At 44.8% G+C, this 12,869-nt stretch overlaps 1 protein-coding gene across 1 annotated transcript; it reads left to right on the top strand.

Annotated features, from left to right (window-relative positions):
• The first annotated feature begins 574 nt into the window (after nt 1–574).
• On the top strand, nt 575–12,266 carry LOC121271531 (ER lumen protein-retaining receptor 3). Its single transcript, XM_041177512.1, has 5 exons — nt 575–740; nt 2,044–2,144; nt 6,946–7,104; nt 11,443–11,695; nt 12,164–12,266. The coding sequence occupies exons 1-5, from the start codon at nt 650–652 to the stop codon at nt 12,202–12,204; spliced, it is 645 nt and encodes a 214-aa protein (XP_041033446.1). The 5' UTR covers nt 575–649; the 3' UTR covers nt 12,205–12,266.
• The last annotated feature ends 603 nt before the right edge of the window (nt 12,267–12,869 follow it).

The raw sequence follows: 12,869 nt of genomic DNA on the forward strand, positions 1-12,869 counted from the left end.
TGGTTATGTGGAAGAGAATAGCAGTCCCTGTTGATAGTATAGGGAATAGCAGCCCCTAGTTATATTATAGATTTTGAAACCTTTGTGTATATTTTAGCGAAAAGCAGTCCCTCTGTATAGTACAGAAAATAGTTGATCTCGTGTCTATTGTAGAGAATTTTAAGCACAATGTTATAGGGATAAGCAATCCCTCTTTATATTATAGATAATGTCAGCCACTGTGTTTAGTATTGAGAATATGAACCCCATATATATCATAGACAATAGCAGTCTCTATGTAAATTAAAGACAAACAGCTCCTTGTATATTACATAGAAAAGCAGGTCAAATATATCAAAGTGAAAACCAGTTCCTTTTTTTATTTTACAGAGAAATACTGCCCTGTGAATATTAGTGATCTTCAGCGCCGGTGAATATGACTGGGACCACCCACAATATTTCTCTCTCCCTCCCTCCGTCTGGACCTCACTTTCCCTCCCTTGGGCACCCCCTCTGTTTGTTGTGCTGGTGCCTTTAAGCGGTTTTGTGTCGGCTGACAGCAGCTTCCTTTAATAGACTCGCTGGAAGTTGCAGCCACGTCACCGACACGGAGTTGAGCAGGAGTCCGGAAAGTTGGTGCAGAGTTTGGGAAGTTTGAAAGTTGTGCAGGATGAATGTGTTCAGGCTGTCCGGGGACGTGTCCCATTTACTGGCGATTCTTATCCTATTGGGGAAAATGTGGAAAACTAAATCCTGCGCTGGTGAGTCAAACACCGAGAGAGAGAGAGAGAGACAGACAGAGAGGGACAGAGAGGAGAGAGGATACAGAGGGATGGAGGGGAAGAGGGGAGATAGAGAAAAAGGGAAAGGGGAGAGAGAGACACACACAGAGGGATGGGAGGGAGTGAGGGGGATCGGGGAGATGGGGGGGGGATTGGGATAGAGAGGATAGAGGGGAGAGAGTATCTCCCCCCCCCCCACCCACTCTCTCCCATCCCTTTCTCTTTCCCTATCCCTTTCCCTCTCTCTTTCTCTTTCTCTCCCCTATCCCTTTCCCTCTCCCCTATCCTTCTCTCCCGGGGAAAGAAGGATAGGGGAGAGGGAAAGGGATACGGGAGAGAAAGAGAAAGGGAAAGGGATAGGGAGAGAGAAAGGGCTGGGAGAGAGTGAGAGGAATAGGGGCAAGAGTGAGGGATGAGAAGATGGATAGGGGAGAGAGAGATGGATGGGGGAGAGAGAGGTATAGGGAAGAGAGGAATACGGGGGAGAGAGAGAGAAGGATATGGGGAGAAAGAGAGAGGGATATGGTGAGAGAGCGAGGGTTGGGGTGAGAGAGAGAGAAAGGGAGAGAGGGATAGGGGAGAGAGAGAGGGGTAGGGGAAGAGAGAGAAAGAGGGATGGGGAGAGAGGGAGGGGGGATAGGGAGAAAGAGAGGGGGATAGGGGAGAGATGGGGGGATAGGGGAGAGATGGGGGGATAGGGGAGAGATGGGGGGATAGGGGAGAGAGAGGGAGGGATAGGGAGAGAGAGATGGAGATAGGGGGTTAGGGGAGAGAGAGGGAGGGAGAAAGGCGTTTAGGGGAGAGAGAGGGAGGGAGAGAGGCAATTGGGGAGAGAGAGGGAGGGATAGAGGGGAGTGAGAGATGGAGATAGGGTGTTAGGGGAGAGAGAGGGAGGGATAGAGGGGAGTGAGAGAGAGGGAGGGATAGGGGAGTGAGAGAGAGGGGGTAAGGGAGAGAGGGAAAGGGATAGGGGAGAGATGGGGAGAGGAGAGAGAGAGTGGGATAGGGAGAGAGGGACAGGGATGGGGAGAGAGACTCGGATAGGGGAGAGAGAGAGTGGGATAGGGGATAGGAAAGAGATGGGGGGAGAGAGAGAGGGGGATGAGGAGAGGAAAGAGTTGGGGGAGAGAGAGACAGATGGGGAGAGGGAAAGTGGGGGAGAGGATAGGGAGAGGGGAGTAGGAGAGGGGAGGGGATGGGGGGGGAGAGAGAGGGTGATGGGAGGGAGAGGGGGATGGGCTCTTTTCAGGCTCACTGATAACATTTTGTTTTGCTGTGTTAGGTATTTCTGGGAAGAGCCAGCTTCTCTTTGCTCTGGTGTTTACAACACGATACCTGGATTTATTCACCTCCTTTATCTCAGTCTACAACACTACGATGAAGGTAAGACCGTGATTCACTGGAACAATAACAATTGGACGATGCAATCAAAGAATTTACTGCTGAAGATGTGGATGAACCAATATATCATTCTCTTTATGTGAGTGCGGGGAGGTAAAGCCATTAAAAAAAACCCCAAAGAAGTCTTGATTAATTTGTGGATCCATTGATTAGGGTGCAGTGCATCATAGAGTTGATGTTAAGGCCGTAGAGAGCATTGTGCACTGCACACATTAACTGCAGGTTTCATTCCAGGCAATATCCTAGTGAATCTGTGCACACCGTGGAATGGTCACCAGGTCTGGATGGGATACATCCTAGGATACAAAGGGAAGTAAGAGTGAAAATAACAGAGGCTCTGGTTGCAATCTCCTCAATCCTCCTCTGATATGGGGGTTGGGAGGGGGAGGGTTAGGTGCTAGAGGGGCTACTGAGTTTCAGATGTTAACTCCTTGTTCAAAATAGTGGGGGCGGGGGAGGCAAGGGCTAAATGGAGCAATTAGGCCGATCAGTAATGTCGGTGGTGGAGAAACTTTGAGGCAATAATCTGACAGACAAAGAACAATCTTTCTAGAGAGCCTCACAAACTGAAATAGTGTACCACCAATGAAGATGACCCATGCCCTCTAGAGCAAGGTTAACATGGAGGTCCTGGTTGCCAACACCATGCTAGGGCAAGAGAGAGACAATCTGGGTCAAAATGTTCTCACTCGGAAAAATATGGGCCAACGTGGATTTGTTAAAGGCAAATCATGTCTGAGCAACTTGATTGAGTTCTAGAGTCATAGAAGCATTACAACACCAGGAGACCATTCAACCCATGCCAGAGTTCTTTGAAGTGATGGACAGAGTCGATGAAGATGATCCAGTTCATCTGTATCTGGATTTTCAAAAGGTGTTTTTTTTTCCAAAAGATCACAACAGATTTATTCACAAAATTGAAGCCCAAGTGATTAAAGGGGCAGCGTGAGTACGAGATTGAGAGACAATCAGACTGTAGTTGTTAATGGTTGTCTTTCAGACAGACAAGAGGGAGGTGTCCCCTCTTCTGTTCTTGTTGGTATATTGACAATCTGAATTTGGATTTTAAGAGCACAATTTCAAAATTTGCACACAGCATAAAACTTGGCAATGCGACAGATAGTGAGGAGGATAGTGAAATGGGCAGACATATGGCAGATGCAAATTAGTACAGGGAAGTTTGAAGGGATACATAAGGAGAGGCAATATAGACTAAATAGCACACTTTTAAGGGAGTAGGTTTATACATAAATCTTTGAAAGTGGCAGGACAATTTGAGAAGACTGTTTTAACAAAAACAAAGTGCCTACAGAATCCTTGACTTTATTGATGGAAGGTGTAGTAATTATGGCTTTATTTAGTGTGTAATGTACCTTTAAGAATAATGCTTGTTAAGGAAGATTACATGATCTAAAGTGACCAATAGGAGAGGAGTGTGGGCTACCTCAGTAGTTAGTAGTATAGAGATAGAGTTGGAATTGAGTACCATGTAAATAAATTTAAAGTTTCCACCCAAGAGATGTTTGCGGATCAACAGCATCAATAGTACCAACTCGGCCACCACTCACAACATAAAGGACTGAGTACAAAAATAAATCTTCATCAATCTAAATCTTCATCAAATACTGGTTAGACCTTAGCTGGAGTATCGTGCCCAATTCTGGGCCCCACACATTAGGAAGAAAGAGGGTAATAGTGTGCAGAGGAGATTTACCGGAATGGTAAATACTCATCTCAGTCCTAAATGGCCTACGCCATATCCTGAAATTGTGACCTCTTGTCCTAGAGCCCCCCCCACAGCCAGAGGAAACATCATCCCTGCATCCAGTCTGTCCAGCCCTGTCAGAATTTTATACGTTTCAATGAGATCTCCTCTCATTCTTCTAAACTCTAATGAATACAGGCCTAGTCGGCCCAATCTCTCCTCATATGACAATTCTGCCATCTCAGGAATCAGTCTGGTGAACCTTTGCTGCACTCCCTCTATGGCAAGTATATTGTTTCTTAGGTAAGGAGACAAAAACTGCACATGATATCCAGTGTGATTTCACCAAGGCCCTGTACAGCTACAGTAAGACATCCTTGCTCCTGTGCTCAAGTCCTCTCGCAATGAAGGCCGACATACCATTTGCCTTCTTAACTGCTTGCTGCACCTGCATGCTTGCTTTCAGTGATTGATGTACAGGGACACTCAGGTCCCTTTGTACATCAATATTTCCCAATTTATCACCATTTCAATAACACTCTGATGTCCGTTTTTTCCTACCAAAGTGGATGACTTCACACTTATCCATGATATACTGCATCTGTCATGTATTTGCCCACTTACTCAACTTATCTAAATTGCCTTGAAGCCTCTTAACATCCTCCTCACCACTCACATTCCCACTTAGTTTTGTGTCGTTAGCAAAACCTGGAAATGTTACATTTGGTTCCCTCATCCAAATCATTGATATATATTGTGAGTAGCTGGGGCCCAAGCACTGATCCCTGCAGTACCCCACTAGTCACTGCCAATCTGAAAAAGACCCATTTATTTGTTTCCTGCCTGCTAACCAATTCTCAATCCATGCCAATATATTATCCCTCCATGTGCTTTACTATTGCACTCTAACCTCTTATGTGGGACTTTATCAAAAGCTTTCTGAAAATCCAAATACACCACATCCACTGGTTCTCCCTTATCTATCCTGCTAGTTACGTCCTCAAAAAACTCCAGTCGGTTTGTCAAACATGATTTCCCTTTCATAAATCCATGATGACCTTGTCTAATACCGTTTATATTTTCTAAGTGTCCTGTTATCACATTCTTTGCAATAGACTTTTCCCCACTACTGATGTTAGGCTAACTGGTCTGTAATTCCCTGTTTCTTCCCTCCCTCCTTTTTTAAATAGTGGGGTTACATTTTCCACCCGCCAATCTGCCTGGACTGTTCCAGAACTTACAGAATTTTGGAAGATAACAACCAACGCATCCACTATTTCCATGGCCACCTCCTTTAGTATCCTGGAATACAGATTATCAGGCCCTGGGATTTATCAGCTTTCAGTCCTGTTAATTTCTCCAGCACTTTTTTTAGTAATACTAATTTCCTTCAATTCCTCCTCACTAGACCTTTGGTTCCCTAGTATTTCTGGGAAGTTATTTGTGTCTTCCTCCATGAAGACCAAACTAAAGTTTAAATGCTCTGCCATTTCCTTGTTCTCTATTATAAATCCTCCTGTTTTGGACTGTAAGGGACCTACATTTGTCTTCACTAATCTTTTTCTTCTTAAATACTTATAGAAGCCTTTACAGTCCTTTTTTATGTTCCTTGCAAGTTTGCTCCCATACTCTATTTTTCCCCTCTTAATCAATCTCTTGGCCCTTCTTTGCTGAATTCTAAACTGTTCCCAATCCTCAGGCTTGCTAATTTTTCTAGCAACTTTATATAACTCCTCTTTGGACTTAAAACTATCCTTAATTTCTTTTGTTAGCCAAGGTTGGGCCACTTTTCCTGTTGTGTTTTTGCGCCAGAAAGGAATATATAACTGTTGCAATGCATACATTTTTTCCTTAAATATTAACCATTGCCTATCCAAAGTCATGCCTTTTAATAAAGTCCCCCAATCTATCTTAGCCAACTCATCCCTCATACCTTCGTAGTTTCCTTTTAGATTTAGGACCTTAGTTTCAGATTGGACTATTTCATTTTCAATCCTAACGAAGAATCCTATCATGTTATGGTCACTGTTCCCTAAAGGACCCCGCACAACAAGCTTATTAATTAACCCTTTCTCATTGTACAAAACCAAATCTAGGATAGCCTGTTCCCTAGTTGGTTCCTTGATGGACTGGTCTAAAAAAAACATCTTAAACACACTCCAGGAATTCATCCACCACAGAATTATTGCTAATTTGGTTTGCCCAATCTATATGTAGATTAAAGTCATCCATGATTACTGTAGCACCCTTGTTACATGCAAGTCTAATTTCCTGTTTAATACTGTCCCCTACCTTACCACTACTGTTTGGAGGCCTATAGACAAGTCCCACTAATCTTTTCTGCCCCATGTTGCTTCTTAGCTCCTCCCGGACTGATTCTACATTTAGATTTTCTGAGCCAATATCCTCTCTCACTAAAGAAATATCTTTAGACAAAGGGACTTCACCACAGTGAGTGGTTCAGTCAGAGACCACAGCCACTAAAAACGGAAAATTGGGTGAATATTTGAAGCAAAGAAAGATGAGACAGGCGTGAAACAGATGATGGTTTAGTGGGAGGGGGTTTCATGAGGGGGGAGGAACAGACTGGATTTGGTTAAAAGTTATAATACAGAAAATTAGGAGGAAGGAGGAGAATCCTCCTGAGGAACCTACTTCTGCTCCTAATTCGTATGTTTGTAAATAATCCTCTTAATAACGGAGTAATCAGTCATAGAATGATGCAGCAGTGAAGGAGATCATTCAGACCCTAGTATCTGTGCTGACTCTCTGAGAGTTACTCGTTAATCTTATACCCCTGCTCTTTCCCCATAGCCCTGCAATCTTTTCCTCTTCAGGTTGAAAGACTTTAAGAAACTAATGATTTCACCTTGGCCTCCATGTTGAATCCCTCCAATCAGGTTTGAGGTTATTAAGTTACCTGTCAAGGACCCAAACTGCCTGATCCAGAACTTATCCCAGAGTGTGCATCTCTAACCCCTGCCCCCAGAGTCACTGACAGGTATCAATCTCTTACTCTTGTTATCCAATAAATCATTTACTGTTGTGTTTATTCAGTTTTAAACTCTTGTTTTCCAGATCATTTTCCTGCTCTGCGCTTATGTAACAGTTTACCTGATCTACATGAAATACAGCTCAACCTTTGACCGAGAAAATGACACATTCCGCGTGGAGTTTATTCTGGTTCCTGTTGCCGGTCTCTCCTTCCTTGTCAATCATGACTACACTCCCTTGGAGGTGAGGCCTGTTTAAATGGTTCCTTTCTAGAGACTGTTGGGGACCTGTTTACTTTGGGCCTGACATTGACGCTAGGATCTGAAGCCAGTGAGAGATGTGGCTGCCTGGGAACTAGACCCTGGGTTTTTTTTTTACAGTGGGATTATGAAATGCCTCTGTCTCTGGGCTCTAGGGTCATTAAAGTCATCATTTCCCTGAGCTTTTACCCTTCTAAATGGTACAAAGATCCATTTCCCCAGGCACTCGATGCCCATCCCCGCTCGGGTCCACTCAGAGAGAACAGTCTAGAAAGTACCCTCTGGAAGCAGCCTTCATGGAGGTAACAGCACCATGACAGTAACCTGGGATCTCTAAATAGTTAAAGATTAAAAATAAATGGTTCATGTTTAAATATACAAGTCTCAGGATCTCGTCACTGAGACATCACAGCTGGCACCATATTACAACATGGTTGGCAGCGGTGAGAACTCCTAAATGATATCACATCAGAGATAGTACCATAATCCGACATGGTGATCCACGGTGAAATGAAAGGTGGCAGCTAAAAGCGGGAACCCAGAACAGCATCCCAAGGTATGAAAAACTACAAGCACCTGAAGCCTAACTAGAGAGACACACACACCTAAGAAGAAAACTTGAAGAAATAATTGAAGAAGCCTCACTACGGACTTGGAAGTGAGGAATCCACCAGAGTGAGTGGAAGTTCATTACAGAAAATCTCAAGAACCTGAGTGACATAGTTCACAAGATGGTGAGCAAAAATACAAAAAACTTAGCTGTACTTACATTTTAGAATAAGTGGCAGTCCCAAGGACTCAGCATCCAGAGAACAGCTGAAAGAGAGCTGCAAATAAAAAGCAAAGGTTTAAAAAAAAAGACCTGAAAAATCGGTTAGCAGAGTCAAAAGTTTAAGCAGAACTTTAAAAAAAAAAGAGATGTGCAGATTTTAAGGACAAAATGCTGTCGCTTTACTTTTTTTAAAAAATGCACCCTGATTGGACCACAAGCTCACCAAAACTCCCACAGCTCAGGACGTTCAAAAAACCCATTCAGGAGGGGAAAAAAAGAAGACAGGATTGCTGAGGACAGAACTACCTTAAAAGTTTAAATCAGTTTTTGAAAAAAAGGCCCATGGTTGCTGGGGAGCCCGCCAAAATCAGGAAAAGTGCAGGAAATGTACACAGAGAAACCAACAACTGCAGAGACAACCTGAGAGAAAAACAGTTACTGTACTGACAGCTCTTAAAGGGGTAACAACATTTAAAATGGTAACTACAAGCAAAAATAAGGCCATGGATAGCAAATTAGAAGAGCTAGATGCAGTTGTGCTATGGAAAGGGCTAAACCAGACTCAAGAATGGGAGTCTTGGACAAGACAATTTTTGGTTTACGGGGATTAAGTAAGGAATCAGAAGTACAAGTTTTTATTCACCTTTGGTTTAGTTACTGGTGAAGTACTCCACATCCAATGTCTAGATCAATACTCATTTGGTGAAATATTAAAAGGTTTGACAGGTATTTTAAACTCCAAGCTGTGGAGAGCGCAGACCTTAGAAGAAGTTCTAGCCCACTCCCAATAAAGCACCTAGGGCAACAAGAGACCCGAGAGAGAGGGCAACTCCCAAAAAAGCACCGAGGGAACAGACAGCCCCCGAGGGAGGGCGACAGATGGCAGTGCAGAGTGAGCAGATGGTTATGAATGAAGGAAAGCTATCTGAGGTAACTCAAAAGAAGCAAAATGTGCGAAAATAAATGAAGCTGTTCTACAGGAAAATGTTCACATCAGAGCTGAACTGGAAGATTTGAAGCGCAACATTCAGGCTGAGTGCATACCATTGAAAATGCATGATAAACTGAAGTCTTCAACGGACCAAGCTGTTCAAGACCTGAACAAACACATTTCAGAAATGACCAGGAGGAAATAACGATCGTCAATTCCACAGCTAGCAGAAGTTGGGAAAATTCAACTAGATTTACAGCCAGGCAAAACAGCAGGCAGAAGAGGCAAGCAAAGAAGTTGCAACCCTGAAAGACTCCTTGAAGAAATCAATATGTAGCCATAGAAAAACATGAGGAGTGACAAAGGATGTTGAATATTACTTCAGAAAAAGTTGCATTGGAATTATCAGTAGCAATGGAATGATGCACTGAAGCTCAGAGTGAGTTGGCAAAAGGTCAACAAGAAAATAAATGGTTGAAAGAACAGTTGAGCAAGATCAAACGCAAAAGGAATGCGTAATGATTCAGCAACATGAAGAAATGAAGACTGTCTCAAAGAGCAGAATAGAAGCACAGCAGAAGAAACTTGAGGAGACTCTGCTGAATGACAGGAAAACTCGAGTTGAAACATGGTGAGCTTCGCAAAGAAAAGGAAAACCTGTTGAAAGATCTTCACATGTTACGGGAATTCCTCAGGACAAAGTGTATTCTCTGGAAAATTACGAAGAGAAGTAAAATGAAAATAAAGTCACTCTGAACAAACTGAAGAACCAGTTGGCAGAGAAGACTCAGCAATGTTCTATATTCCAGGAGGAAGCCGAAAGCTACAAAAAACAGACTGAAGAACTGAAGAAGCAGGTGACTGGAAAAGGGGAGGCATTGAAAGGGAAGTTTCCAAGCTGCAGTGGACAATGAAGCCATGAATTGCACAATTACAGAACTGAAACAAGTTAATAATTCACCGGAGACATACCTGGCTAACAGTGAAACCAAAATGATGAACAAGGACAAAGTTCTACTGCAACCAGAGAAAGAAAAGACAGAAATAAGATTGGAAAATGTAAATCCGACACTGAGGTGCAAGGAACTAGAAGAAAAAATTGCACTGGATGTCTCAGACATGCTGAGAACACTGAGCTGAATGGAAGGACTCATAAGTTTGCGAAACGTTTTGAAAATAACACAGCAAAAAATGTTTGGCTGAAATTGTGAAACGAGCGGAACTGAAGGTTCCATTTGCGAAACGCATGTGTCCAGCAAGAACACGGCGAACACCATGGGAAACGAAAATTCGAGTCCGCTCTAGGAACAAACAGAGTGCGCATTCCCCTCAGAAGGAATGAGACAAGCCCGCAATGTCCAAAAAAAAAGCAGACGGGTTGTTAGTAAAGAGAAGCACAACTCAAAGGAGCACACAAAGCGAATGAAATGCAGATAACCGAGCACCTGAACACAGAACTACTACTACCATTCCTCCAAACGTGACAGACCGTGGGAGAACTGTCAAGCCTCAAGACCCGTCTGAATTTATGAAGTCAGGGACTTGAAATGGGGAAGCAGGGATAGCTAGTAAAGATTGTATTACAAATAGTTATACTCCGTTGGAAAGTTTTCTTTGGAGAAGGGGGGAGGTATTGTATGATGTGCCTGCATGTCATTGTACTGTAAAGGTGCTCAGCAGAGTAAAGGTTAATGTGGAACTGGAGAATAGCACTGCCCATGGTATAATGTTTGGAGTCACATGGGAATAGACTGAGAGGACAGTCTAGAAAGAACACTCTGGAAGCAGCCTGCATGGAGGTAACAGCATCATGCAAGACAGTAACCTGGGATCTGAAAGATTTACAATAAACAATTGATATTTAGATATATAAGTCTCAAGATCTCATCATTGAGACATCTAAAGAACCCATGTTACAACAGTCTGTTCTCCATATTCAAAAATAATGAAGAACGTCCCATTTTCTCAGTGCGTGATCATGTTTTTTCCGGGATACTTACAGCAGTGTCCACATTCATCTTTCATTCCTGCAGGATTCAAATCATGCCTGCAGGGTAGGTAACCAGAGCTACTACCCCCGATACATCAGATTTAAAACCCTCATCTTTTTATGTCCCTCTACAGCCTCTCCCCTCTCCACCACCCCACCCCCGCCAATTCTCTGTAACTCTCCCTGTTGTACCAAATTCTCCTTCATTTGACTCCAGTTCCTTGTTGATCCGCTCTCTCTCTCTCTCTCTCTCACTCCCCATTGGTGGCTATGCCTTCAGCTTCCTTTATACACTGGAATTCCCTCCTGGCCCCCCTTGCCATCTGCCCCCCCCCCCCCCCCCCCCCCCCCCCCCCCCCCCTCCTCCACCACCCCCCCCTCCTTGCAACTGTTCCTCCTCCTCTCCTATTTTGGTCTCTTGGATCTTTTGGTCACTCTCACCACACCCCCACCCACCCCACCTCCCCCACAATTTTTGACTCAGTGATGATGTTTTTTCCTTCTGCCTCTGTGAAGCAGTTTTAGATAATTTTTTTTTTGATATTAAAACCATGATCGTCGGGGGTATTTTCGGTACTCGTAGCAGCTCCTGCTCATTGCTCATTCCCTTTCTCTGTTTATTTTTCAGATTCTTTGGACTTTCTCCATTTACCTGGAATCAGTCACCATCTTACCTCAGCTTTTTATGATCACGAAAACTGGTGAAGCTGAGACCATCACCACCCATTATCTTTTCTTCTTGGGTCTTTACCGGGCACTCTATCTGGCCAATTGGATTTGGCGTTACCACACCGAAGGCTTCTTTGATCAGATAGCAGTGGTCGCTGGCGTTGTGCAGACCATCTTTTACTGCGATTTCTTCTACCTCTACATCACAAAAGGTAAGTACCCAATAACTAACCCCCCCCCCCCCCCCCCCCCAATCCCTGGGCACCCAGAAGTACCCCCCCCCCACGACCCCGCGGGCACCCAGAACTACCCCCCTCCCGATGGGAATCCGGAAATTACCAACCCCCTCATGGCGGGCACCCAGAAACCACACCTCCGACAGATGGGCATCCAACACGCCCACCCCCATCAGGTGGGCAGCCAAGCCCCAACCCCCCACCCTGACAGGTGGGCAGTCAAGCCCCACTCTCCCCCGCACCTCCCCACCCACAACTGCCAGGGGAGACCCAAGCCTCCCACCCCATTTCTCCGCCCTCCCTGTCCGTCATTGCCATTATTGCCTCTTCGTCGCTTTCGGGACTGTCTGTTAATGGGAACAGGAGGCAGTTGTTGAGTGTTTTGGATTTGGACCTTCACTTGCTGCTCCTACTGAAATGTTTGACTTTTTTTTTTATCCTCAGTGCTGAAAGGAAAGAACATGGGCCTTCCCTTACCCGTCTGAGACCATCATCACGTACAATGCCTAGCAACTTGCCACATTGCACAAGTACGTGATGTACAACTCAAAAGATAAGAAACAGAAGCTTTTAATGGAACCGGATTTAAATATTGTGAGAGGAAATTGATGACAGGAGAATGAAGATGTTCGTATCGGTGACAAATTTTCAACCTTCTGGAGAGTTGAACTGCAAAGTACCTCAGCGAGATCCAGTCACCACCCCCGCCCTCCTCCCTCACCCTGTCCTCCCTCACCTGCCACCATCGCCCTCACCCTTCACCCCCCACCGCCCTTTCCCCAGCCAAGCCCAGTCCTGTTGCCTACCCGAGCCTCCCACTTGGTATCTCAAACCCAACCCCATAATTAAAAGCACCATTCACATTGGTGAAATTTCCCTTCCAAACATGTGACCAACCCCGTGAGATTCTCTCTCTCCGAAGCTTCCATCGTGAGGGAGAGTTCAGGCGAAACAACACCCACCTCTCTTGAGTGAGACCCTGCCTCCCACCCTCCCTTAGCCACACCCCCTCCCCTCGCCCCCCCCATCCTAGCCCTTCTTTGCCACCATCTCCCCCCACCCCACCCTTCCTCCCACCCCAACCCCGTCCCTCCTCTGCCAGTGACTCATTAAAAGAGCCAGAGGGGAAGATGAGGAGGAATTGTGCTAC

Source organism: Carcharodon carcharias, chromosome 31 (genome assembly GCF_017639515.1).
Source record: "Carcharodon carcharias isolate sCarCar2 chromosome 31, sCarCar2.pri, whole genome shotgun sequence".
NCBI classification, from domain to species: domain Eukaryota; kingdom Metazoa; phylum Chordata; class Chondrichthyes; order Lamniformes; family Lamnidae; genus Carcharodon; species Carcharodon carcharias.